Source organism: Dasypus novemcinctus, chromosome 13 (assembly GCF_030445035.2).
Source record: "Dasypus novemcinctus isolate mDasNov1 chromosome 13, mDasNov1.1.hap2, whole genome shotgun sequence".
In the NCBI taxonomy this organism is placed as follows: domain Eukaryota; kingdom Metazoa; phylum Chordata; class Mammalia; order Cingulata; family Dasypodidae; genus Dasypus; species Dasypus novemcinctus.
This window is the reverse complement of record NC_080685.1, coordinates 23717559-23745524: the sequence shown is the minus strand read 5'-3', so window position 1 is coordinate 23745524 and position 27966 is coordinate 23717559. Positions and strand designations below refer to the sequence as shown.

The 27966-nt window shown below is 43.1% G+C and overlaps 1 protein-coding gene across 1 annotated transcript; it reads right to left on the bottom strand.

Moving 5' to 3' along the window:
* Positions 1 to 98: 98 nt before the first annotated feature.
* Positions 99 to 26391, bottom strand: LOC131273138 (NBPF family member NBPF6-like). Its single transcript, XM_058275374.1, has 19 exons — positions 26195 to 26391; positions 24153 to 24255; positions 23143 to 23357; positions 21663 to 21711; positions 20701 to 20876; positions 18755 to 18803; positions 17818 to 17993; positions 16005 to 16056; positions 14811 to 14989; positions 12428 to 12479; positions 11500 to 11675; positions 10863 to 10914; positions 9662 to 9876; positions 8540 to 8594; positions 7773 to 7981; positions 6686 to 6737; positions 5992 to 6173; positions 1741 to 1928; positions 99 to 1258 (listed from the first exon to the last, which is right to left on the bottom strand). Exons 1-19 carry the CDS (start codon positions 26370 to 26372, stop codon positions 1229 to 1231), a joined length of 2388 nt encoding a protein of 795 aa, XP_058131357.1. The 5' UTR covers positions 26373 to 26391; the 3' UTR covers positions 99 to 1228.
* Between the last annotated feature and the right edge of the window lie 1575 nt (positions 26392 to 27966).

The window sequence follows — 27966 nt, the reverse complement described above, 5'->3', positions numbered from 1 at the left end:
GTTGTAAATATAAATGGGAAAATAATGTTTATATTAATGTATATCCATATGCACCAAAACCCATGAACATACTGAATTAAAAACACATGAGTCCATAGTGATAGTCAAAACAAATTTAATTGTAGGGAAAGGGGAGGGAAAGCTATTTTTTTTTACAGCAGAATAACAGCAAATAGAAGTATAGAAGAATGACTAAATTAGAAACTTACCAACAACCAAAAACAAAGAGTAATTGTCAAGGAGCACTGATGATCAGTAGATGCCAAAAGATTTAAGAGAATATTATTACAGAACAGGATATTAACTCTTCTCAAAGTACCTCTCTCCAGATTACTTGATTATAAGGAAAATAATGTACCTGTACAGTGCAGAGTTCTGCTAGAGCCCTCCTTACCAAGGCGACCAGATCTAGGACCACAGTAATGCTGGTGGACCCAATGGACTTCCTCCATCAGATAGGATGACTTGGAAGCACATAATCTTTTGAGTATTCTTACCCAAAATGTTAATCTGAATTTAGTCATGAGCAAAATAATCAGAAAACTCCCGAATATAGAACATTGCTTGAGAAACCTGACCTGGCCTCTTCAAAAAGTCAACATCACCATGAACTACAACAACAAAACAGTGAGGACACACCTTTGGTTCAAAAGTACTAGAGAGTAAGTCCTGTGGTTTTAAACCAAAAATGTATCTACACCTTTTTGTTGTTGTAGTTGTTTGTGATATTGGCTGTTTGAAGAGGACAGGTAGGTTGTCTTGTCGAATGGAATATATTCTGTAGTTGTCTGATAATCTCCTGATTAAATTTAGGTTAAAAATTTTGAGCAAGACCACAATGTTGTTAATGCGGTGTGCTTCCTAGCAATCCCATCTGCTGTCAAAGGATGTCCAATTTGACAAGCTATTTTTTCCACCAGATCCTTACTCCAATTATAAATAGATTGGTGTGGAAAGTATCAAGGATTAAGGCCTCTCATACATGTCTGTCAAAATTGACATTGGTCACCCTAAAGAGTTATCACATTTGAAGATGGGACGAGGAGGATGATTTTTCCAATCCATGTAACTTTTTGGACTAAAAGTAAGGAGTGGCTGGTAGTTGTGAAATTGATTCTTGGTGATGAATGGCTCCACCTGTCTGTCTGGACTTTAACATGAACTGTTGTTTCATACTTTTTCATCAGGCAATGAAGGTACTTTTTTAAAAAATCAACGTTCATTCAAATTAGTGGTATCTTCCAGCAGTACTTTGTATCTAAAACAGAAACAAAATTAAGAAATAAACAAGAGTCCTTGCTAGTTACCACTGATAGCTGAGATGAACTGATAGATAAATTGTGATAGAAACCAGATGTGTACAAAACTGCTATTGAACCTATGAGTATATAGGGGTTACACTGCAGGATGGTTCAGGGTTTGGTGACAGCCACAGATTAAAGGAAACATGTGCCCCTTAATTTACAGTCCAGACTGTGGAGCAGGATGGGAGCCACCCACACCATACCAGGAGCTAGAGATGGCACTTCTCATCACTGCTATGAAAGGAAACAAAGCAGAGTTCAGAAAGCAAACAGGAGATGGAGTTGGTAGGATGTGGCATGGGCCATCTTCATGCAAAATAGAGGTAGGACTTTGGAGTGAATAAAAAACTGATAGAATAGTGGGAGCATGAACTATGATGGCATATAAAGAGCAAGAAGGAAAAAGTACCCCAAAGAACCACAGATGTGTGATTACCTCTGTCTGAGTGTGAAGGCCAGGGAATCGGCATGCTAATCTCCTCTTGCTGAGCAGCAGTTTTCTTTTCAAAATCTTCTGCTTCAAGGCACTGGTGGCATCATTGTGGCCAATGACTTTGCAGCCATGATTGTTGGCTGCTGAATTCTCAAGAGAATCACACTCCAACTTGCAAGAGGTTTTCAGACCTGTGGAAGCAACAAAGCCAATTATGAAAAATAAAACATGACCAAACATGTTTTATTCATAATATCTCTGTGACATATTTTTGGTATCTAAGAGAAGGCATCAAAAACATGTCTGGGAACCAACAAGGCCATCTGGAAATTCCTGGGGTGAGGCATAGCTAGTAATAACACTTCAGTATTTTCCTTATACACAGACCTCCAAGAGGGCTGGAGCAGTAGCCCCTCTCAAGCATATTTACACTTCCACAGAGAAATGAATGCACAGTGTCAGCAAGGGGAATACACAGCCTCACATCACTTCAGGTCAGGTTCAGAGAAAGCCAGGTCCCAAGGGATTGTACCTCATTGGCATAATAGGATGCTTCTCTCCTCCCCTCCATGCTTCCCATTCTCATTAAGATGTGCTGAATGTTTTCTTAGAATTGTCTGTTATGATTTCATCTTCCTGGTAGCACCTTTTATCAGATGCTCATCACTGATGCCTGGATTCATCTCATCTTTTTTTACTTTCTCAGAATATACTATCTCCACATTATCAAATGTCTCACCAGGATGTGAGGGTGATCTGGCTGCGGCATCTGTCACCCCATTGATACCAGTGTTGATTTGGCTGATCTGGCTCACTGGGCAGGTGTCCCCTTCCTCCCTCACTTCCTCATAAGTGTCCCTCCCTAAGCTGTGCCCTTGGTCAAGGAGGACAACCTTCCCCGCTGGAGGGGAACTATTCTTTGGTCAAGGGTGTATGGGTGGCTGTGCTCCCCTGCTGGAACCTCTAAACAAGCTCTCAAATGTCTCACCATTCTTATTACCATAAGGCCTGATTCTTCCCATGTTGTTATACTACTTCTGAAAGCTCAGCTCCACTGCCTGCTATACAAACCTGAACTCTCCAGGGTTCCTTTACAGTTCTTCCTAATTCTGCCCCCACTTGTCTTAATCACAATCACTTCCTGTGACACCTGTATTCAAATCCTCCCCTATAATCACTGCCCTGTTTGACGTCTAGCTTCCCTCTCTTTGTACATAAACACTTCTCTCGGCCTGGTATGCCCTCAGTATTTTCTCAGGGCACTATTTATTCATTATTTGTCCACAGAAATTTAGTGTCCTTGGTAAGCTTTTATGATAATTCTTATTGAACTGAACAGTATAACATATTAAAAGAACAAACCTGTTTCATAAAGGATTTGCTAAACAGAGAATAATTGACTTAAAGTTGGAAGCTGTGAGAGGGACACTAATGCAAGAATCTTTTCCTAGACACCCAAGGCACATTCTGCAGTTTCTGCTGAAAGCTCTTGTGAGGGAAGCTCACTCTTCCCACAAGCAGCCTTTGTACCATTAGACAACTCTGATGTTGGAATGGATCTGTACACATGCTGGCACCTGACATCCTGTTCTCTTCCTGCATTGCTCTTTAATCAGCCCAGGAGTGTCACCAAACAAATCTTTGTCCCTACCTCTTTAAGTCCTTCAAATATTTGAAACTGATTCCTATCCCACTCTTTCATTGTCCAATCCTATTCTCATGTTCTCCTACATTTCAGACCCTCATTGATTCTGGGGCAATCCTCAAGGTATTTCCTACTAAAAGATAGTTCCCGTAGTCTAACAGTTCTCCAGGGAGATGGATCTTGTCTTCTGTGGGGCACTCCATTAAAACTGATCAGCCTCTGATCACAGTGACTTTCCTAGCAGCTTTCTGTCACTCCTTCCTACAATTAAAGGTTTGCTGACTAACCGCCCCCATGCATGCCATCTCAAAAACACAGGTGGAACCAGTATGCCTACTTGGGGTCTTCTGAGAATGATACTACAGTTATGTATTGAAGAGACTCTGCATTTGCAGGAGAAAAGGGAAATATTTTCATCAAATATATACTCTACCATACTGTTTTTTTATATTGGGAAAAATCCCCTAATAAAATAACGTGATGCTGTAGGCTGCACTCGTGCTGTCTCTGCAGGATGTCCCTGTACTGAGAGGATGGGTGGGGGTAGACTGCTGGCAGCAGGGTTGTGTGGGTCACATTGTGTGCTCGACACACTGTTCCCTTGTCATTGTCAGTGATCCCCATTCCAGGAGGGAAACTTCTATAATTTAGACTTTCCATTCATTCATCTCAGCCTCTGTGCACAGCTGAATTTGGATTTCCCTGGCTCATTTTTAACGATCTTGTGGTGTGGCCAAGCCACATAACACACAGCTCCCTTCTGAGATGTGCTTCTGAGACTTTCCCATCCACCTCATGGGATCCAATCCTGCCTGAGGGTGTTTCTAAGAACTAAGTTAGAGACCTCACTGGGACTGTGAGGGAAAGTAGGAAACCCTTGGGGACTGGAGTGGTGAGAAGAGAGATGGGCCTATCAGCCCTCTTGATACTTCCATGGAGAGCCTCAGGGAGCCATGGTTCAGCCCGGAAGGACAGAAAATGCTGCAGGTTTAGCTCCCAGGGAGAAAATGCTCTGAATATGAATATATCAGGAGTTGGGGAATTTGTGTGAGGGGCTATTGGAGTTCTTTTGTTCTAGACTTCCAACTTTTTCTTTACATAGAAAATTACTGCAAAATAACTCAAAACAGGAAAAAATGAAGGGTTGAAACCCATCCTGCTTTTGCTTGGCAGGTGCCTCAGCAGAGAGCAGTGAACAGAGCCTAAGCTATGGATTCAGGCACACAGAGGCACATGTTCCCTCCACTTCTAATCTGAGTTAGTTTGATCAAGTTAAATGACCCTGCTGGGCCTCAGAATCTAACACAGAAATGCCACCATCTACATATTGGAATCCATTTGAGAATGAAATGAGCTATAGCTTATACAGCATTCACTTGATAGGGGGCATCATTTACAATAGGTGCAAAAGAAATGTGTAGTTAAGTCTTATTTCTTACTTGCCGTAATACTGAGAAAAGCCTTTGCTGCTTTGTACCTCAGGAAGAGGTACAGGCTAGAGGATGGAAATTTAAGAGGATGGTTCCACCATGAAAAGTGACTAACTTTCCAACTTTTTCATCACTGATGAAAGGAGGATTCTACACATTTTATGGCTGACTTCACAACAAAATATATAGATATCCTGAGGGAAATAAGAGTCTCTTATGTTTCCTGTAAGATGATTTGCCAAAATAAGTCTCTAACAATCCACATGCTCTCCAAAATCAAAATTTGAAATACAAGCCAAATGAAAAGAATGGAAAGTAGGGTTCTAATCTCCACATCTCTGAGGCTGTGATCTCAAGGATCTCTCAGCCAACTAGAAGGAATCCTTGAGAATAAGGAAAGGAAAATCCCCTGCTCTGCTAAAATATTAGGTTATAGCTTCATTTTGTATGTGGGTTGTTGATGGATCAGATGAGATTATAGCACTGAGACTGGAGACATGGTTGAAACTGGGGACCCACAAACGGTAGAAAAGTGCTGTACAATTGGAGGAAACCATGGCATACATAGAAGACGGGGAGCTAGATTGGAGCTCTGACTTTAGTAAACAACTGGGAACAAACAGGATTGTGGTATTCATAACAAGGTATCCAGATATCTTCAGGAGGATGTAAACCACCAGAGGAAATAGAGGGTAAGGCCTGGAAGCAGGAATCACAACAGGAGTCCTCCAAAGAGCTGGCAAAGACGGCAGTCACAGCGTTGTTGTGCTGGGCAGACACAGGTCAGGAATGCAATGAATAAGAGCACTGAAGGAGAGTTGAGAAGACCTTCCTAAAGGTGGAGGAGTGTGCCCGAAATGTGCTCTGAATGTGTGGTCATGATGCCTGCAAGATGGCCATGGCAGTTTCCCCACTGTGGCCTAATGTGGGGCATCAATGGCCTGCATTTGCCAACGGGGGCTAGAGGTCAGATTTGGAGGCTGGAAAAACAGCAAAGCTACCTGACACACCTGTATTCTGGGCATAAAATTCTATCCTAGTGTTTGAGTCAAGCCAAGATGGGTCTACAACACCTACCTCCAAGCAACACCTCTCAGTCTAGACAGAGGTATTGAGAAAAAAGTATTTAGAGATTCCTTGTGGGCCCCAATATACTTTCTTTATACTAAGAGTACTTACTGCCTACATCCAGAACACAACAGGCTCCATGTTCATGAAACAAGGGGCAGGTGCTGCAGGAAGGCAGGTGGGAATCCAACAGGCCAGGATGACTGGAAGGACTCAAATAATCTCCATCCTTTGAGTCCTGCAGGTCGTCCATCATTTTGTCCTTCTGTGGCTCCCTGCTGAGCTTGATGGGGCTGGGAGGACAGAAGATTAATGAAGGAGGGAGAGGGCAGCACAATGATACAGCTGGTCCTGATTGGAAACCTCAGGAAGTATGAGAAAAAAAGGGGGCCATCCCTTCAAAGAGAAGAGAACAATCTTCATCTGACTATGGCACAGTGTGCCTGGCACCAAAGCAGGAAAGTCAGGTTAGCTATTGCTCAGTGCCAATAAACTAAAGCTGAAAATACAGAAAACAGATGACAGGCCACCCTGATTTTTAACCAAACAGGAGAGAACAACTTGTTTTTGTGAGTGCAAGAATTCCCTGAGACTAGTTGACTTTGGGTGAGAATGACTCTAAGTACCATGAAGAAAATGGACACCCTTGTTAAAAAACCTATATCATCATTGATTGTGTTAGGAGATAGTAGTTTTTGTTCATCTCTGCATTTAGAATGTGTGGCCACCTTGTACCTCTTTGTGTGTCCCCATATTTATCCTGCATATTTACATATACTACCAGCACCTGATCATCCATTTTTACCTGAGAGCTGGTGATTCTTGTTCCTCTTCATCTTCTTCATCTTCATGATTTTCTGCAAACAAATTCAGAAATTTCCAGAGACCCATGAATAGTTCCCACTTCAATCATTACAAACACAATGTCCTATATGGGCATGGAGACATGAATTATCATGTTGGAAAGTCAGAGAGTGTACTGAAAGTCTCAGATTTCATCTTTAAAGCAGTGTCCTGGCATGACCTTTTCATCCAATCAGCAAACAGTCCCAAATCTCACCACCATGACATCTCTGTGTGAAATTGGGTAAGGTGTGAGAAATGCCTTTTGTTCATCAGCTCACAGAATGCCTGTCCAGCTTCCACCTGGACTTCTCCAGCCACAAGGCTGACACACTGAAATCAGTGGCTCTATACCAAGCTGGATCTAGCCTAGAACTACTCCTATTTTTTAAGGAGATGTCTGAGAATTCTGTCCTACTTCCTGCAATACATCTGAGGACATCACAGGAACCTGCAGGTTGGCACCTCCTCTTTAATCAGCAAAAATTCTTTCTATGCTATTTGTTCCCTTATCAACCATGAACAACCACAGCACTACTATCTTCAGTAGCTAACCCACTTGTAATGAGGGTTTCTTCCTTTTTGAAGTGAATTCATGGAGATTACGTTGGTCATTGCTACAGAAACCATGCAACACATTATTTGAAACCACCTTACAGATGAGGAAACACGAATCCAGGAGGGAAGAATCAGTCGCCCACAGTTAATAAAGGCAGTGCTCAGCTAGAGGCAGGAAAGCTTTGATGTTAGCTGTTCATCTAACACGCCGCCTGTTCTCACATCCTTCTTTCTGTCTATTGACACTGGATGGAGGCTGCCTTTTGCCCTAAAGTCCACATTCCATCAGGCAGGAAAGAAACACTTTTAGTCCTGCGACCAGTATGTTTCTCATTTGCTTGCACCCAGACAGACCTGAGCCTGTTGTGGCACCAAATGTGCCTAATATATATTAGATACAAATGTCTCCTGTGGAGGTGCTAAGGTAGAGAGTTTCTTGTGGGTCTGGGAACTTGGAGCAGATCCTTAAGCAGGGCATGGGGCAAACTTACCTGTGCTGAGTTTACAGGCAAGGTGCTTTGCCATCATACATCCCTCAGCCAGTTGCTCCAGGAAGCTCTGTGTCTGGTAGTCATCCTTGTGACTGAGCAGGTGCTTGAAGTGCTCTTTGAGCAGGAACGATGCCTGCCTCCCTTCCTGGACTTTCTGCCGTAACTCTGTTAACTCCCTTGCCTGATGTTCAATTAGGAAATCAAATCCCCTGAGGTAGGTGGAGAGAAAATTGAAAAGTGAAGGAACAAGTGACATGTTTTAAGGGCTTTCACAGAGATTTCTATGAGTATATGCCCACCAACCCTCCAAGCAGAATTCTCACCCATGTTTGCTGACCTGTGCATCTTTTCTGCCCTGGGCATTGTACATTCCTAGCTATCTTAGCTTTCTAAACCTCTCTCTATATTGTCACATAGTGAGAAGCCTTTGCTTAATTTTCCTGCTATGAAATATATGCCATAACCTAAGGGCAACCATAAAGAGAGAACTTCACCAGATCATGATTTTTAACCTGACAGGAAAGAACAAATGGTTTCTGAGAGTGCAAGTAATCCCTCAGACTAGTTAGTTCACCCTAAGTCACAGTACTCCTATATGAACCACAAAGAGAAAAGTGTCATCATCGAAGAGTGAATGAAAATAGTACAATAAGTAGAGTTGTTCATCATTGCATCCAGAATCATTGACCTCAAAGATTTGTCTATTCTTTTTTCAGGGATCTTTCCCATACTTTACCTCTATAATACCTGCCACTGATCATTATTACCTGGGAACAGGTTGTCCTTGTATATCTTCATATTTCTTATATTCATGATTTTCTCCTAACAAATGCAGAAATGTACAGTCAGACATTAATAGTTCTCACTTGACCCATTAGAAACATAGAGCCTCAGTGGTCATGAAAACAAATGATCTCTGTATGAGTTGAGCATACACTGAGAGAAGTGTGCAGATCAGTCTCACATTTGGCTTCAAAGAAATGGACCTAATGGCTTTCTGAGCATGAGTCAAAGGTTCCTGCTCTGTTCATCACAAATCATGATATACTGTGCCTGAAACTGGGAAACGTTAAAACTCTCTTTTGTTCCTTACATCTCTGGGTTCTTTTCCAGCCACCTCTGGACTTCTCCAGATCTACCCTCCATCCAGACACAGGGTCCCCATGTCCCATCCCACCTTCACATAGACCTACTCTTTTCTGTCAGGAGAGAGTAACGCCCCAGTCCCACTTTCCTCCTTATTTCCAGGGACTTCTCAGGGAACTGCAAGCCCTCAGCTGCCATATATCAGGGTAATGGCTCTCTAAGAAGTGCCCCAGCATACACCAATATTCTCCAAAGCATGTTTTACCTCATTACATCTCTAAACCAATCAAGAAGACTGAGGTTTGTATGGCTTTTTTCCCTCTAATTGGTGTGCATTCATGAATATTAACTCAGGCAACTTACAGTTTGAGCCATTTTACAGAGGAGGAAATGGAAATCCAGGAAGGATAAGCTAATCACTCACCCACAGTTAGTAAAGACAGTGCTCAGGCTAGTGGCTGGGAAACTACTATTTGCTAGAGGGCTCTATTCATGCTAACAAGCTGCCTCCTGTCACATCCTTATTTCTTCCCATTGACACTGGATGGATGCTGCCTTCTGCTCTGAAGTCCACATTCCATGGGGGATGAAGGAGACTCTTTCAATCCCATGATCCCCACCACAGTGGGCTCCTCATCTGTGCTCATAGCCAGGTACTCCTGATCCTGCCAAGGACCCAAATGAGAACTGGAACATGGGACAGTAGGTCTCAAAGTCACATGTGGAGTGGTGGAGTTGTGGATCTGTTGTGAATCTGAGGATTTGGAGCAGCTCAATGGAAGCAGGGTCGGTGGCCAACTTACCTGCGCTAATCTTACTATAAAGGCGCTCTGTCAGCCTGTGTAACTCAGTCAGTTTCTCTGGAAGGTGACGCATATGGAGGTTGTCAGAGTCCTTATGGGTAAGGAGGCCCTTGAGACGCTCATCAAGAAAGTCAGAGACCCATCTCCCTTCCCGTAAATTTTTTCGCAACTGGCTCAGCTCCCGTGCTTGATATTGAATCAAGAAATGGTATTTCCTAAGGTGTGATAAAAGGAAAATTTAAAAGTGTAATAGGCTAATAAGTCATAAGGGCCTCAGCTGATACTTCTGAGTATTTCTCCAAGAAGAACTCCAAGCAGAATTCTTTTAAATGTTGTGTGACCTGGTTAAGAATTTTTTTTGAATTTTTACATATACCAGACCAGTTATCACAGGCTCCTCTGACATTGTCAACTGGCAGAGATCTTTTGACCTGAAGGGTTTTTCTCTTATTATTGCCACATGATATGATCTATTTTGTTATGGTTATATTTATTGCTATGAAATGCCTGCAAAGAACCAAGGCCAACAATGCAGACATGAGATAAGCACTTCAACCTGATTTCAACCACACAGGAAATAAGAAGCAATCTCTGTAAATATAAGAAATTCCTGAGACAGAAGAGTTCCCATTGGGTCAGACTGTCACCATATAACAGTCAAATAACAACATATTAAAAGTAATAGAACCACCACGAGGGACCTGAGAGTGCCTACAACTGCAAGCAGGAGAATAGCATCCATCAGCCATGGGAGATCTAAGCCTCCTCTTGATTTAGTGGTGGAGTGGACATCACGATCACACAGTCTACAGGATGGAGGAATAAAATATGGATTAAAGTGGACTTACTGGTATTCTACTGTATAACTATTGTGACCAGCAATGGAAGAAATTGTATCACTGATGTGGACAAAGTGGCCATGGTAGTTGCTGAGGGCAACATTCTTTGTGATCTATGTATCTTTAAGAAAAAGACACAAATTGTTTTTTTAAAAGTTAGATGGAGAAGCACACTAAAATAAGTAACAGGAAGTGGAAAACAGTAGAAGAACTGCTAGGAAAACAGACAAAATTCTTAAAAGGCTACTTTGTGGTTGACTAAATGGCAAAATCAATTATAAGCAACAGATTTTGTTTTTCCCTGCATGGAAGCTCTCTAGATGGAACCATTACATTAATAACCCAAGTGTATTTAGACTTACGTCAGGACCACTGGCTTGTTTCTTTTTATATCCTGATACTTCTTTTGATTTTCTGCAAATAATTTCAGACAGGGCCAGATATATTACTCAGTTCCAACTTCACACATACAAACTAAGGGGCCTATATAAGCAAAGGAATATAAATATCCTCTAAAACACAGGAATATTCCAAAGGGTGTACTACAGCAGGCCTCAGGATGAGTCTCAGGAGATGTGTTGGGCATGATTTCCAGAACTGTCAGGCACACTGTCCTATCCCTAGGTGTTAGATCATTATCACAATGTCATTGGCACTGAGAGTCTGAAATAGTTAAATTGTCTTATTTCCCAGTGACATTGGGTAACTTTGCCACCGGATTTCTAGAGGAATTGCTCCCAGGCTCAACCTCTGCCTCAGCAGATATCATGGTGTGTTTCATTTAAATGAGAATATACCCTGAGACTGGAATGATGGGTGCGTTCTACAAACCCAGAAACAGGAGTGAGTCCTTCACAGTCCATAGAGGACAAGATCCTTGCCCATTCGTGGATCCAAAGGTGATATGACTCATCCTAGGTAAAAGTGGTGAGCACAGGGCTTATGGCAGCTACCTGGGAGACCAGGTGTCAATTTGTTTTCTACAGTGGGAATACTCACTGGCAGCACTCAGAGAAGAACAGACTTCCTGCTCATCAGACATCAAGGTGGTGCTCCAGGGAGGCTGGTGGGCATCAGGAAGTTCATGGCAAAGGAAATCACTCAAACGTTGTTCATCACGTGTGTCCTGTTCGGTTTCATTCATTCCCTCTGCTTCTTGCTGCTCCCTGAAAAGCCTGATGGGAAGTGGCCAAGACACAATTAAACCAAGAGGGGCTGCAAACCACAACATCCCACTGGCCCTGAGGAAGACTAAGGAAGGGTCACAGGAGGCAAAATGCCATATCCAAACAGGAAAAAGAAAATAATCCCCCTAAAACTGGGGCTGATTGATGTTGGGGCAGGAGCGGGAACAACTGACCACATCATCTCAACTATCCATCCATGTATGCTAGACTCATGATGCAAAGCACACATGGAAAGCCAGAAGAGGGGTTTCAAACCTTGTGCATAAATTTCACTTAATTTTATAAATTTTAGGCCCAGGTTATACACTTTCCAGAGGCCTTGTAAACTCCCAGTATGATTTGCATTATAGGCCACTTCTATTCAGTATTGTGACACTGTGATGATTTTGCTGGTTACTTTTGTTGCTGTGACATAACTGCTAACTGCTAAGGTACAAAAGCATCTCTCATCCTAGTATTATGACACCAGAAAGAATTGATGATTCTTAGAATTCAAGAAATCCCTAAGATAATTTAGTTCCCCTGTATTTTGACTGACTCTGGGCTACTATACTTGAGAAATTAATAAGAAGCCTAAACCAATAGATAATCTGCTGAGAAAATAGGGAAAGATCCTTTTACGGATACTTTGTGGTCAACAGAATGGATGAAATAGGTATATGCACTTGATTTTGTTCTCCCTGGACCTAAAGTCTCTAAATGGCATCATTACATAAGCAACCTGTGATTACCAGCATTACCTGGGGCCCATGGACTCTTGTCCTTTTTCATCCTTATGATAGCTCTGATGTTCTGAAAATAAATATGGATATGTATAGTCACGTTAAACAGTTCCTTCTCCACACATTACAATGCCAGGACAACATCCTGATCTTCTAGGTCATTTTATATGAAGTTTTCAGGACTCTGGAACCTTTGGAACTTCCCCTTATGTGGATCTTGTGACCATCCCTCCAACTATCCACATCCATATACTTTTTTGCTACATGGTAGTTACTAGCCCTGTAAATATTCCATATGGCTCTGAGTTCCTTATTGGGGTCTTTAGGGGCCAAATGCGATTCTGAGGCAGAATCTGTGGTTCATTACATGGGTCAACACAAGGCTCAATTCTTACGTACACAAATCTCCAGGGATTCCTTGAGCAGTACCCCCTAATCAACTATATTTAAACTTCCACACAAAAATGACTGCACAGTCTCAGAACGGGGAACAAATAGCCTCATATAACTTCTGGTCAGATTCAAAGGGAGAAAGGTCCCAAGGGAGTGTATGCCATTGGCATAATAGGATGCTTCTCTCCTCCCCTCCATCCCTCCCCTTCTCATGAAGATTTGCTGAATGCTTTCTTAGAATTGTCTGTTATGATTTCATCTTCCTGGTAGCACATTATATCAGATTCTCATCATTGATGCCTGGATTCATGCAATCTTCTGCTTTCTCAGAACCTACCTTCTCCACACATCAAATGCCTCACCAGCCTTAATACCCTAAGGTCTGATTCGTACCGTGTTGCTATGCTACTTGTGAAAGCTCATCTCAACTGCCTGCTACAAAAAACTCTCCATGCTTCCTTTATAATTCTTCCAAATTCTGTCCCCACTTGTCTTCATCAAAATAGCTTCTTGGGAAGTGGACGTGGCTCAACTGATAGATCCTACCATATGGGAGTCCAGGGTTCAAACCCAGGGCCTCCTGGCCCTTGTGGTGAGCTGGCCCATGCACAGTTCTGATGCAAGCAAGGAGTGCTGTGCCATGTAGGGGTGTCCCCCACATAGGAGAGCCCCATGCACAAGGAGTGTGTCTCTCAAGGAGAGCTGCCCCACACAAAAAAAGCACAGCCTGCCCAGGAGTGGTGCCATGCAGAGAGCTGATGCAGCAAGTTGATGAAACAAAGAGACACAGATTCCCTGTGCTACTGACAAGAATCCAAGTGGACAAAGAACACACAGCAAATGGACACAGAAAGCAGACAATGGCAGGGGGGTGGGAAGGGGAGAGAAATGAATTTTAAAAAGATCTTTTTAAAAAATTGCTTCCCATGACTCCTGAATACAAATCCTCCACTATAATCACTGACTATGGGCCTTCTACCTTCCCTTTCTTTGTGTATAAGGTCTTCTCTTGGCCTGCCATGCTCTCCATATTTCCACTGTTAATTAAGTCTTTTTTCCTGAACAATTTAGTATCCTCGGTAAGTTTTAAAGATAATTCATATTGAGCTGAATAGCATAACACCTTTAAAAAACAAACCTATTTGGTGAAGTTTTAAGGGATGATATTAAAACTGGAAGGACTGAGTGGATCAGTAGAGCAGGAATCCCATTCCCAACTGATTTCTAGGGGAGCTGATGCTAAGTTCAACCTCTGCCCTAAGCAGATATCATAGTGTTTCCAGGTTTAGGTGAGAATATACACTGAGACTACAATGATGGGTGCAATCTACAATCCCACATATAGGAATGAATCCATCAGAGTCCATAGAAGACAAGATCTTGGCCATTGATGGAGGTGGTGTGGTGCAAAAGCCTTGGCTCTGCCTTCAGGGAAAACTGTCAACATGAACCATGTAGTGGTGATTATTTTCAGAGACTCAGCTGTTTAGCCAGGACTGGAAAAATGAGTACTAAAGACAGGGATTCAGGACCAAGTACACTTGGAAACATCTCCAGGCATATACATAAGACTGTCAGTCTTCTTGGGGGAAAAGATACTGTCCAGAAAAATTTTTAAGAAAATTGAAAAGAGATGTGCATTCTGGGGTTAAGAAGATGGTCAGAAAGATGCTACAGTTCATGTGGTGTAACTGTAGCAAAGAATATGCCATGAAACTCTCATGTCCCTCCCTCAGACCTTCATTGGTTCCAACAGCCTGTATTTACAAGACAGCACCAGCATGACATAGAAGTTGCTGGAGAAGTAAGAAGAGTACAAAGATACCTGACTCACCTTATGCCTGTACTTAAAACACAGTCCTAGAACCTGATTCAAACCAACATGGGAATAAGCAGCCTGTGGCCAAAGATGATTTAACATCTTTGCAACAAAGGCAGTAAGCATGTGGAATAAAGAAGCTGCCTGGGAGACCTATTTTCAATTTGTTCTCTACAAGGGAATACTCACTGGCTGCACTCAGAGGAGAGCAGACTCCCTGCTCATCAGACATGAAGGTGGTGCTGCTGGGAGGCTGGTGAGCATCAGGAAAGTCATGGCAATGGAAAGGAGTCAAATTGTCTTCATCAAGTTTGTCCTCTTCAGTTTCATTCATTCCCTCCACTTCTTGCTGCTCCATAAAAAGCCTGCTGGGGTGTGTCCAAGAGAAAATTAAACCAAGAGGAGCGCCAAGCCACAGTGCCACACTGGCCCTGAATGGAAGGCTAAGGGAGGGTCACAGAAGGCAAAACAGTCATATCCCCAAAGAGGGAAAAGCAAATAATCCCCTTAAACCTGGGGCTGACTGCAGTGGGGACAGGAAAGAGGGAATGACAGACCTCATGGATTCAACTATCCAGCCATATATGCTGGAATCATGAAGCACAGCACACGTGGAAAGCCAGAAGAGTGGCTTCAAACCTTGTGCATAAATTTCTCTTAATTTTCTGTGCAAAAGCCCAGTAAATACAGTTGCCAGATGCCTTGTAACTTCCAGCAATCTTGTGCATTATAGGTCTCTTCCACTCAATAATGTGACAATATACAATTTCTTTCCTACTTCCTATGCTTGCTAAGAAATTACTGCAAAGAGGCTAAGGTCAAAATGAATCTCATGCTAGTATTATCAAAAGCAGAGAGAAGGGAAACGGACTTTGGCCCAGTGGTTGGGGCCAAAGAGCGCAAGGAGTGCACCGATAAGGAGAGCCACCCAGTGCGAAGGAGGGAGCAGCCTGCCGAGGAATGGCGCCGCCCACACTTCCCGTACGGCTGAGGACAACAGAAGCGGACAAAGAAACAAGACGCAGCAAAAAGACACAGAAAACAGACAACCGGGGGAGGGGAGGGGAATTAAATAAATAAAAATAAATCTTAAAAAAAAAAAAAAAAAGCAGAGAGAAGAGATGATTCCTAGAGTTCAGGAAATCCCTGAGATATTTTAGTTCCCTGAGAGAAAGACGGCCTCTGGGCTACTATACTTGAGAAATTAATAGAAAGATTAAGCCAATAGACAATCTGTAGAGAAAACAGAAAATTTTCTTATTACGGATACTTCATGGTTGGCAGAATGGAAGAAATACACATCATCATCTGATTCTGTTCTCCCTGGACCTAAGGTCTCTAAGTGACATCATTGCATAAACTACCTATGATTATCATCATTACCTGAGGGCCATGGACTCTTTTCCTCTTTCATCCTTATGACTGCTCTGATTTTCTGCAAATAAATTTGAATAGTTACAGTCAGAAATAGTAGCACCTTCTTTACACATTACAAACCAGGATCATAACCAAATACTGGAAAATAAGTATTCTGGTGTGAACAGGAGATGGTGGGAAGAATATTCTAGAAGGATTCAGGAATTATCTTGTAAGATATGGACAGATTTACTTTTCTCTTCACTGAGTCCAGAGAAACACAGAAACATCTTTTTCCTCAGGGGTTATGAAGAAACGGTCCAGCTGCTTTCTTGAGGTGTGGCTGGTGGATTCAGCATCTGCCACATGAGATACCATGATTGGTCTTGGTTTAAATGAGAATATGCATGAAGACTAGACTGACTGATGCAGTCTCTACCTTCTCAGCTGGGAGAGAAAATTTTGTGCCACTAAGAGGACAGGATCCATGGGCACGTGTGGGGATGTGTGTGCAAATGAATCCCACTGTCAGCCCATGCTCATGGAGTTTATGGTCTGGCACTCAGATGATGTCTCTGCAAGGATAAACCAACTTAGAAAAGAGACAGACTGGGGCACAGGTCTGAGGAACAAAGGGGGTAGATATGTTCCAAAATTAGAGTTGAGAGTACTGACTCCTTGGGCACCAATATGTGCTCAAGGTACCCATTTCAGAGATGAATATTCACAAGAATATTTCAGGGGAATTGAGATGTCCCATTTTAACGAGGGAGCTCTTGAAGACACCTGCATGCATGTGGCAGTGGTGCCTGCGATTTACTTGATCCTTTCATTTTTCACACCCTACCAGTTTCCTCTACCCTCCAATACCCAGAGAGGGTGGCATGAGATGGGAGATGAGGAAAAGTTTGAAGATACCTGACTCTGATATCTGTGGTTAAATCATTTCTAGAGGCAGAATCAAAAGGAGATGGTTTGACAGGGGCACCTACAAAACCACATGGCTCAGCCTAGACAGAAGTGTTGAGCTCAAAGAATGTGCAGACTCCCAGAGGGCCAGTAGGAGATTTTTCTCTGTCATATGAGTCCTCATGGGCCTGATCTAGAAGAGAGAGGACTTCCAGTTCATTATACATGAGGGCCAATTTCCTGGGAGGTTCCTGGGAGCTAAGCAGTTCATGGCAAGAGGAAGGAGTCAAAGAGCTTTGCTACATATTGGATAGGATCTGTGATCATTTTGGGGGAAGGGGTGAAGGTCCATGTCCAGTGCTGGCCTTAAGGGTAAGCTCCTGACATAGGCCATGAGCATGGGGTTTACCTCCTGACACTTCTTAGTGAGGATAGACTGGGGCTCAATACCTAGGAATTATGTAAACATCTCCCAAATTAGAGTTCAGGCTGTGACCCTCCTTGGATAGCCATAGGTACTCCAGACATTGCTCCTAGATGAATATTAGGAACAGCATTTCTGGAGAGACATGATGCCCCATCTTAAATGGGAGCTCCTTCCTACACAGGCAGTCTATGACATAAGTCAGTGGTGTCTGAGAGTTGGTCTTGGATCCCTGACAGTTTCCCTCAGGGCTGCCTTGGAAGCACTATCCACCATTGACCAGCAAAGGCTAGGTGAATTCAAATCAGGAAGAGTGCAAAAATGCCTGAAACAACTGAGGCCTGTACTTAAGATGTATTCCTAGATAGACTTTCAAATCAAGTTGGTCTCTAGCACGTAAGAGAAGACAAAATATATCACAGCCTAGATGGAAATGGGGAGAAAAGATAATAAAAAGCCTTCTGAAAGTCCCATGGAAATTTATGCTCTTTAAAATGGAGTACTCACGGGCTTCATCCACAGCTAAGTCAAATTTATAGTCATCTAACAGGAAGCCACTGCTGCGGCGAGGCCCAAGGGAATCAGGCAGGTCATGAAGACTCGAGGGAGTCAGGTAACATTCCTCCACTGAGTCCTGAAGCACTTCATTCTCTTTTTCTGCCTCTTCTGTTTGACTCTTGAGCCTGGTAGAGTTGACAAGACAGACTTGAAACCCAGAAGATTACACAGCACAGAACCAGCTGGTCCTGACAGTAGGCATAAGAGAGAGGTCACAGAGGCAGAGGGTAGAGCCATTGAACATGGAAGAAAAAATCCTCCTATGATGAGGGCAAATCATGGAGTTTTAAGGGTAGGAGAGAGTGAGAATTGGTGATGAGTACACTGTACACTGGCCACAGACTGATGGAGGGGGCTCAGCTCCCTCTGTATGGTACATAGTCATGACATCTAGGAGAGGGACTTCAATTTTCCTTGTTTTATGTGCAGAGGCCTAAGCAATACTTGCCCCTAAGGCACTGTAGTTGTTTTCAGACCAATGCATCCTAAGTCTCTTTATCCAAGCATTTTCACATATATGATACATGTTCTGTAGCTACTACCTTTTCTATTAAAAATCTGCCAAAATTTAAGTAAAATCATGCTGCAGGCAAACATACATCTCATCATACTTTGACCCACCTAGGACAAAACAGGTGGTTTCTGTGAGTACAGACAATCTCTGAGGCAATTTACACTAGTTCACCTCAGGTCTGAATGACTATACAGTACCATAAAGAAAAAAGAAGGCTTATTTGAGAGAATAATATCATCATTGGTTAAGGGAATGAAATCTGTTCAACAAGCACTGGAATCTGGGACTACTCTCGATTTCTTTGCCTGTTCATTCTGGGAGACTGTCCATGATTTTCCTGTTAATTACCCTCCCCTGATCATTCACTGTTACCTGGCAGCCGGTAGTAGTCCTTCTTCACCCTCCACAGCCTCAGGATTTTCTGAAAACAAATGAACAATAGCCTGGTCATACATGGAATAGTTTGAATTTCCCTTATTACAAGCACAGTAGCCTAAGTGATCATGGAAACAGAATTATTTTTGGATGAGTTCAAGGCACACTAAGAGCACTTGACTAAAAGCCCCCATATTTTGTATTTCAAGAAAGTCAACGGACTTGGATTTCTAATCCTTCAGGCAATACCTTCCTGATCTGGATCCTTGTCATGGCATGTTGTGTATCCAATTGGGCAAATGTTAAAAATGTTCTTTAATCATTCCTTAAATGTCTTCCAGCTGTGTCTGCCATCCTGCCACAAATCTCCTTGGCAAACACAGTACCTCCATGGCCATCAGGGCTCTAACAAAGACCCATTACTTTCTCTAAGGTATGGAACAATCATCCTGACACATGTCTCTCTACACACTGGGCCTTCCTTGAGACTTTTTGTTTTAAGATTTATTCCATCTATTTCTCTTCCCGCCACCCCTAAGTTGTCTGTTCTCTGTGTCCATTTGCTGCATGTTCCTTGTCCGCTTCTGTTGCTGTCAGCAGTTGGGAATCTGTGCTTCCCCCTGTGGCGTCATCTTGCTGTGCCAGCTCTCCATGCACCCTCCTTCCTGCTGGGCAGCTCTCCTTACAGGGCACACTCCTGTGTGTGGGGCTCCCTTAAGCGGGGACACCCTGCGTGGCATAGCACTCCTTTGCATGCATCAGCGCTGCACATGGGCCAGCTCCACACAGGTCAAGGAGGCCAGGGTTTGAACCATGGACCTCCCATGTGGTAGACGGATGCCCCATCCACTGGGCCAACTCTGCATCCCCCTAGAGACTTACAGATCTACTTCTACAGGGTTCACATGGGAAATTCACTATGGAAAGTGCTCCAGGTTTAACCACATCGTGCTACTGCATGAAGCACCTAAACGAACGCCAAATAGAGGCTATTTCTACTTTTCTGAAGGAAATTCATGACTATTACACATTTCATAACCATGGAACACTAACTGTGCCATATTATACTTGTGGAAAACCAAACCCATGAGGATGATTCAGCCCCTTCTGCACAGTAAGAAAGGATGGGGAAAAATTCTCAATGTCTTCATTCCAGCTTAGGGCAGAGTTAAACATCTCTTGTTTCCCCAGAGTTCATAAGGAACTTCACTCTGCTTTCTAGAAGTTTTGTTGCAAGACTTAGGCTCTGCCCATTGAGATATTCTGATTGTTCTTGGTCTAGATGAGAGTATCCAATTACTAGACTGAGGGTTGGAATCAACAAACTTTCAAATGGAAACAACTTGGTTGGTGCTTCACAGATGATAGGATCTGCGGCCATTCATGGTCTTGGGGACAAGGTCTATGTCATAGGCCACAGTCGTGGGATTAACCTTCAGACACCTCTGGGCAAGAAGAGATTGGATCCTAGAGCCTGGGACTCATGTAAACAACATCCCCCAAGTTAGAGTCAAGATGGCCAACCTCCTTCCCTAGCTATATATTGTCCAGGGATATTGTTCTTAGAGGAATACGAGCTGCAATATTTCTGGGGAGACAAGGTGCCTCACCTTAGAGAGGAGTTCCTGCTGACAAGGGCTGTACATGAGAGGGACTGGTCGCTCAGAGTTGGTCTTGGCCGCTTCCTGCTCCTGACTCAGGGCTGCCCTGTGAGCTGCACACACCACTGGCCCACAAGGTGAGGCAGGAGCAGTGCAGATGCCTGCCTCAACTGATGCCTGAGTTTCACATTTATTCCTAGAGCCTATTTTCAAATCAACATGGGTCTACAGAGCTTATGTGCAAAGACATCTCTCAGCCTAGACAGAAATGGTGAGCACAAAGAATGAGAAGCCTTCTCAGAGTCCGGGGGAACTTAATTCTCTTTAAGATGGAGTACTCACGGGCTTCATCCACAGCTAAGTCAAATTTATAGTCATCAAACAGGAAGCCACTGCTGCGGCGAGGCCCAAGGGAATCAGGCAGGTCATGAAGACTCGAGGGAGTCAGGTAACATTCCTCCACTGAGTCCTGAAGCACTTCATTCTCTTTTTCTGCCTCTTCTGTTTGACTCTTGAGCCTGGTAGAGTTGACAAGACAGACTTGAAACCCAGAAGATTACACAGCACAGAACCAGCTGGTCCTGACTGACAGTAGGCATAAGAGAGAGGTCACACAAGGCAGAGGTAGAGCCATTGAACATGGAAGAAAAAAGTCCTCCTATGATGAGCGCAAATTTTGGTGCTTTAAGGGCAGGAAAGTGTGACAATTGGTGATGAGTACACTGTACACTGGCCACAGACTGTCTGATGGAGGGGGCTCAGCTCCCTCTGTATGGTACATAGTCATGACACGGAGAACACAGGGAGAACTCGGAGAGGGACTTCAATTTTCCTTGTTTTATGTGCAGAGGCCTAAGCAATACTTGCCCCTAAGGCACTGTAGTTTTTTTCAGACCAATGCCTCCTATGTCTCTTTATCCAAGGGTTTTCACATAGACAATACATTTTCTTTAGTTACATTCTTTTCATTAAAAACCTGCCAAAATCTAAGTAAAACTGTGCTGCAGGTAGAGATACATCGCATCGTGCTTTTACCCACCCAGGAGAAAAGTGGTGATTTCTGTGAGTACAGACAATCTCTGAGGCAATTTACACTAGTTCACCTCAGGTCTGAATGACTATACAGTACTATAAAGAGAAGAGTAGGCTTATTTGAGAGAATAATATCATCATTGGTTAAGGGAATGAAATCTGTTCAACAAGCACTGGAATCTGGGACTACTCTAGACTTCTTTGCCTGTTCATTCTGGGAGACTGCCCATGATTTTCCTGCTAATTACCCTCCTGTGATCATTCACTGTTACCTGGCAGCCAATAGTAGTTCTTCTTCACCCTCCACAGCCTCAGGATTTTCTGCAAACAAATGACAATAGCCTGGTCATACAGGGAATAGTTTGAATTTCCCTTATTACAAGCACAGTATCCTAACTGATGATGAAAACGGAATTATTTTTGGATGAGTTCAAGATACGCTAAGAGGGAAACGGACTTTGGCCCAGTGGTTAGGGCGTCCGTCTACCATATGGGAGGTCCGCGGTTCAAACCCCGGGCCTCCTTGACCCGTGTGGAGCTGGCCATGCGCAGCACTGATGCGCGCAAGGAGTGCCTTGCCACGCAAGGGTGTCCCCCGCGTGGGGGAGCCCCACGTGCAAGGAGTGCGCCCATGAGGAAAAGCCGCCCAGCGTGAAAAGAAAGAGCAGCCTGCCCAGGAATGGTGCCGCCCACACTTCCCGTGCCGCTAACGACAACAGAAGCGGACAAAGAAACAAGACGCAGCGAATAGACACCAAGAACAGACAACCAGGGGAGGGGGGGAAAATTAAATAAATAAATAAATCTTTAAAAAAAAAAAAAAAAAGATACGCTAAGAGCATTTCACTGAAAGACACCATATTTTGTATTTCAAGAAAATCAATTCAATTGGTTTTGTAATCCATCAGGGAAAATACTCCCAATCTGGATCATTGTCATGGTATGTTCTACCTCAAATAGGAAAAATGTTAAAGTTGCTTCTTTTTATCAATGCTTTGAACTTTACCAGCTATCTTCCATCCTCCCATAGAGCTGGTTGCCAGACACAGTAGCTCCATGACCCATCAGGGCTCTAACAAAACCCCACTCCTATCTTTAATGTATCAAAAAATAATCCTGCCTCACCTCTACACATTTGGGCATTCATGGAGACATACAAATTTGTTTCTATGCTTTTAATACAGGAAATTTATCATGGTAATAATTTCATATAACCCCCCCATACTACCACGTCAAGTACATACACTCACCCAAAACACAGGGTCTTTATACTTTTTGAATTGAATTCATAAATATTACATTTTTGCTGATATCATAACTGTGAAACACACATTCAGATCCATATTGCAGGTGTGGAAACCCAAATTCATGAGTGAAAAATCAATCCCTGTTGCACACTCAGAAAGGATGGGGAAGTTTGGTATCTATTCCAGAGTTCCTTCAATCTCACAAACGACCTCTTTTCACAACCTTACTTTGGTCAATTAAACCTCTTTGGGTGCTTCTTACTTCCCCAAAAGCCATGCTCTATCAAATAGTGAAAGAGACATAAGGAATACTGTGACCTCCAAACTAGTGATTTATTTTCTGTGTTCCTGCACAGGCAATCCTGATTGCTTTGTGGTCATAAATGGCCCCTGTGAAGGCAGACAGCAGATAGAGTTGTCCTTTCCAGAGGTGGGGAGATGTGGCTCTCTTTTGACCGTGACAATCAGAGCAGCTCTGTGTCCTCAGGGCCTGTGGCCAACTTACCTGACTGGAGCTCATGGTAGAGGCACTCTGCCAGCTTGCCTCCTTGATCCAGTTTCTCTCTAAAGTTCGACCACTGGGAGCTGTCAGGTTCATTGCTGGTGAGTAAGTCTCTGAAGAGCTGATGGAGTTTGTAAGAGACATCTCTCCCTACTTGCAGTTTCTGCCTCATCTGGATCAGCTCTTGCAGTTGATCATGAATTGGGGAAATGTGTTTCCTACAATGGGACATGAGAGAAAGTTTAAGAATGCAAAGAGGTGAATAATTGTTTTGTTTGTTCATTTGTTTGTTGTTTTTTAGACAGTATCAGGGATCAAACCAGGCACCTCACACTTGGAAAGTAGGCGCTCAACCACTTAAGCTACATTCATTCTTCTGAATGACTGGTTTTAATGATTTAAAAGACTTCTTTGAGAATATTCCAAAACTTTCCCATAAAAATTCTGTCTCTTATTTGCTGAAATGCATGTTGCAAAGAGAATGAAAAGTTTAAAAAAGCAAAACACTAAAAAATGGCCTTCTCCTTATCAGAGACATCTCCTAAAAGATTCTGTGAGAACTCTCCACCCCCACCCTCCACTTCATTCTTGTGAAAACAAAACCAGGTGGTTTCTGAACTCCACTTCATAACGATGCCCCTTCATGTCCTCTCTCCTCAGTGCAAGCCCATTTCATGACTTGATCAAGAGTGTATCATGTACAGAGGGGACAGAGAGCCAGACAGACCTGTGGGAGAGGTATGGCTGGTGTGAACTGGAGAGTTGAAAAGACAAAAGGAAGGGTCAAGAAAACATTGTTTTCAATGAAAAGACAAACCATGGTCAGTCAGAAGTAAGATGAAAGGAAGCTCTGAGTAACAAATGCAGTCCATAATTTACCTTAGGGCTATTTAATTTTTTGATAAATATCTGGCCAATCTGTACTTGGCTTGTACATTTCTGCCCTTGCCCTTGCTCTCTTTCTCTCAGCTGAGCTGCCCCATGGCAGAGCTTTATCCACCTTCCCTCCTTACCTGAGCCTCACAGCAGGTCCAGGCTTCTCTGCCAGCTCCTCCTCCTCAAACTGCAGCTTCTCCCCCAGCACAGATTCCAGGATGTCTTTATATTGTCTAGGCTCTGAGAAAAGAGAGACATGACTGCCTCAGTGGAAGCTGGACATGCTGCCTTCAAGGGAGGAGGTAGGGTCCATCCCTTAGTCAAAAATAACCCAAGGGCAAGGCTCAAAGCTGGGGTTTCCATTTCTTTATTATGTAATCTCCAGCGACATGGCATGATTCCTCTCCATTTTAGAGATGAGAAGTGAAAATCTAGCCCATTGACACTTAAAGTAACTGGAAAAGGCTGATTCAACTGCAATGAATCAAGCCAAGTTCATGTTCCCTCAGGTCTCATGGTGAATCCTGAGCCCCTTTATCAAGGCTCATCACCTCTTAGGTAGAGCAATAAGCAGAGAGCTAAAGGAGAGTATTGTGGCAGACTGGGAAGGCCCCCAAAGACAATTGGTTTTGTTCTACTGCAAGTTTCAAGAATTTCATATATTACACAGATAATATAGATTATCTAGAAACTATTATATAGACTATAAGGCTCAAGACCCATAAGTGCCGAGAACAAATGGGGCCAAACTCTACTTCATTTGCTTTAAATTACAAATAGAAGAAATAATAATGAAGTATTATACACCATGCCTGACTCTGTGTGCGATCTTTAAAAAATTTAACTAATCTCTTTGTTTAAAAGATTTAGTGAGGTAGATACTATTGTAGAACCATTTTAATAGGTGGGGAACTGAGGGTCACAGAAGATAAACAACTTGAATCTGAACCCAGGAACTCTGGCCCAGGCTCCATGCTCTTCTTCACTGCACTGTAACCTTCACGCACAGTTCATGGGAGATATGTTTCTTCTTCAACTGCATTTTCCCCCCAACATTTATATTATGATTATGAAAAAAGGACAGCAATAAAACTCAGTTTATCCATTCCTCAAAGTGTTCCACTTAGTAACATACTTTAACTTTCCTGATTTTCAGCCATTTTCAATAAAGCAAATCCCCTTTATTGGTTTATACAAAAATAATTGTAGGAAAATGAAGCCAATTCAGGTTCAGAGTTGACAATGAATCGAATGACATTGATTCATTCTGTTGTGCATGTCCCCTTGTTCTCATTATTCCTTCAGACCAATGGGTTTCCAAATGTGAAGGATGACTTTGGGGAGGGAAGTGGCTTTCCCCGACACCGTGACCTGGGCTTTCCTGGGCTTGGTGTCTCCTCCACTTAGCCTAGCTCTCAGCTTGCCCATGTGTCCTAGCTCAGATGCTGAAGGCCCACCCAGAGCTCCTGGCTGCTCTGAGGCATGGAGGCTCCCCAGCTCAGGGAGAGGCAGGCAGGAAGTACCAGATACTCTGATTCTCCCAGATTCACACTCAACCACACCACAGAATGGAAAATGGCTTCCTTGGACTTAAGTGGAGGGAGACACTGCCTTCAGAACAGGACTTCCTTCTCACAAGGCAGAGATGCACAAGAAGTTCAGTGAGGAGCAGTCTCCTCTTTAAACTCCTTTAAGGCAAGCATGGTGTCCTAATGTGACATTCCCACAGGGTAACAAAAACAGTGCTTTGCCAATGGGGTCTCCGTAGAAGGATCAGTTGATAGAAGAACATTAGTCCTAGGATATCTAGACCAACAGTGATGTCATATCACCAGTATCTGATTCAACAGAGCTTTCTAGAGATATTGTGCCACCTATTACTAAGAAAAACAACAGTTTTGTGCCTACTCTGAGAACTCATAAAGTGAGATCTGAATTCTTGTTCTTTTACTCGCACTGCTAACTTGGATTTTTAGTTTTACTTCTCTGTGCCTCAGACTTTCCACTCTCTGCAAATGGAGAGAAAAATACATATTATTTCAACCTAAAGATTGTGGCCTGGATCAAGTTCTTTTTGAGGTAGGGGAGAGAAGAATAAAACCTGGAGGGTCTTTATGTTATCACAGGGAAGACAGAAAGTGCATCATCACCCTGGGAGTCTGGACCCTATAGGACTTACTGTATTTCTGTAGCTGGTTGGCCAGGGAGTATGCAGTTGCTTGGGATATAAGGAATTTCTCTGTGAGGTCTCTGAAATCCTGTTTGCTTTTGGCCAGCTGGGAGCGCAACTCCTGGTTGATTTCCTGGATGCTCATTTCTGTCCTGGGAGCACAGGAAGTGTGGAGAGAGACTGCCATGCTGAAGCAGGTAGCACAAGAGTGGAGGCCAAGACTGGGGAGAAAGTCAAGCACATGATGGATTAAAAACAAGTGAAATCAAGTGTTGAATCAGGAAGGAGAGATGAGGATACTGTAATTCTTAACTTACTGTTAGGAAAACTTTGATCAATTCTCTACAGCTCTTGAAGGTCCTTAACACACAAAACAAGTTCAAGATGCCACAGCACTGAGCCTTAGGTACTGCCTGGGGTTCAGCCTCCAACGGGAGAGCTGGAGGGAAGGCCCAGTGCTCCAGGTAACTGCCTGCAGGCTCAATAACAGAATTAGAAGGTGGGGGTGTTGTGGAGTGTTGGGAACCTATACCTTCCAGTTGCCTAGGGCACCTGATACTGGAGGCCAACTGGTCCCCTCTGAAGGTCACCATCCAGTGGGTAACCCCTTCACCAGTCCCTCTCAGTTCATGTGTGGCCTTGTGCTGATACAACCCAGCTAACACTTGCCAAAAAATCTAGGCATTTCTCACTATTCATTCTTGTATAGACATAATATCAAGCATTCCCCAAATCCTTATTTTCTTTAGGCCTTCCCTGAAGTCGTGCCACCTCCTTTCAAAATTGAAACAGATTTTAAGGCTTATCTTGGGAAAAATGGAAAACTCTCAGACTAACATTGTTCTTCTCTGGGCCTTCTCTATTTTACCTACCTTCTTAAAATTATAGGAAAAATAGCAATAAATTATATAAAAAGTGAATGAATAAAAACTTCTAAAAATGTTTACTTTACTTTCTTTTTCTGTATCCTAATATCATGTTTGTTTCTTTTTGAACTATGGGAAACTCAGTTGACTTTTCATTATACTCACCTACATACTGTCAGCCTACCACCTAACCCTAAGCTCATTCTTTCTGAGTGTGATGCTTTGCTTTTTCACGTCACTGAACATTACAATCCTTACTCTTCAATTCTGTATTTTATTCAGGCCCCACAAGATGTGTTTCCAAGATATCTGAGTCATTAAAATAGTCTATCTTTCCTTAAATACTTGTCAGCCCGATGCTATTTGTTTGTTTTTTAGTACACCCATATATTGAATAGAACAGGACTCAAGAATAGGTGTAAGGACTATTTCATGGTAGGATGTCTGAGTTGGACTAAACCTAGAACATGGTAAGATCAAGTCATAGCTCTGGGGTGGTTGGTGATCCCCAGGGAATGTGAACTATGGGGCTCAGTGTCAGAGAAGGTTAAGGAGAGGTAGGCAGGCAGAGGATAGTGATCCCCTGGATCACTCTTCAGTTGATCTTTCTCTCCACACTTTCTAGTCATCCCCTTCCACCTGGGTTTTGTAAGCCTGGCTCACAGATCAATCCCCTGGGGTATCCTTTGTTTATTTGAGATGCTGGATTTACCTGAGATGAAGGTGACATGGGTGTGACCATGAGCCTTTGAGCAGTCATGAAAAAGGAAAAAAGCAGTCAGGAATAGGAGGACTGGATCAACTACTTCCCCTACTTTCTTTTTAAATAGGAGGTACCAGGCATTGATCCCAGAACCTCATATATGGGATGAAAGCACAGAACAACTGAGTTATATCTGCTCCCCAATAGGAGTT

What these genes read in the sequence shown, in the direction of transcription:
- LOC131273138 (XM_058275374.1), bottom strand. Translation starts at nt 26,372, where the DNA reads ATGGCAGTCTCTCTCCACACTTCCTGTGCTCCCAGGACAGAAATGAGC. An exon ending in GGACTACTACCGGCTGCCAG is followed by an intron (nt 17,994 to 18,754) that starts GTAACAGTGAAT and finishes CAACTCTACCAG; the next exon opens with GCTCAAGAGTCAAACAGAAG. An exon ending in CAAGGACAACCTGTTCCCAG is followed by an intron (nt 7,982 to 8,539) that starts GTAATAATGATC and finishes CACCTACCTCAG; the next exon opens with GGGATTTGATTTCCTAATTG.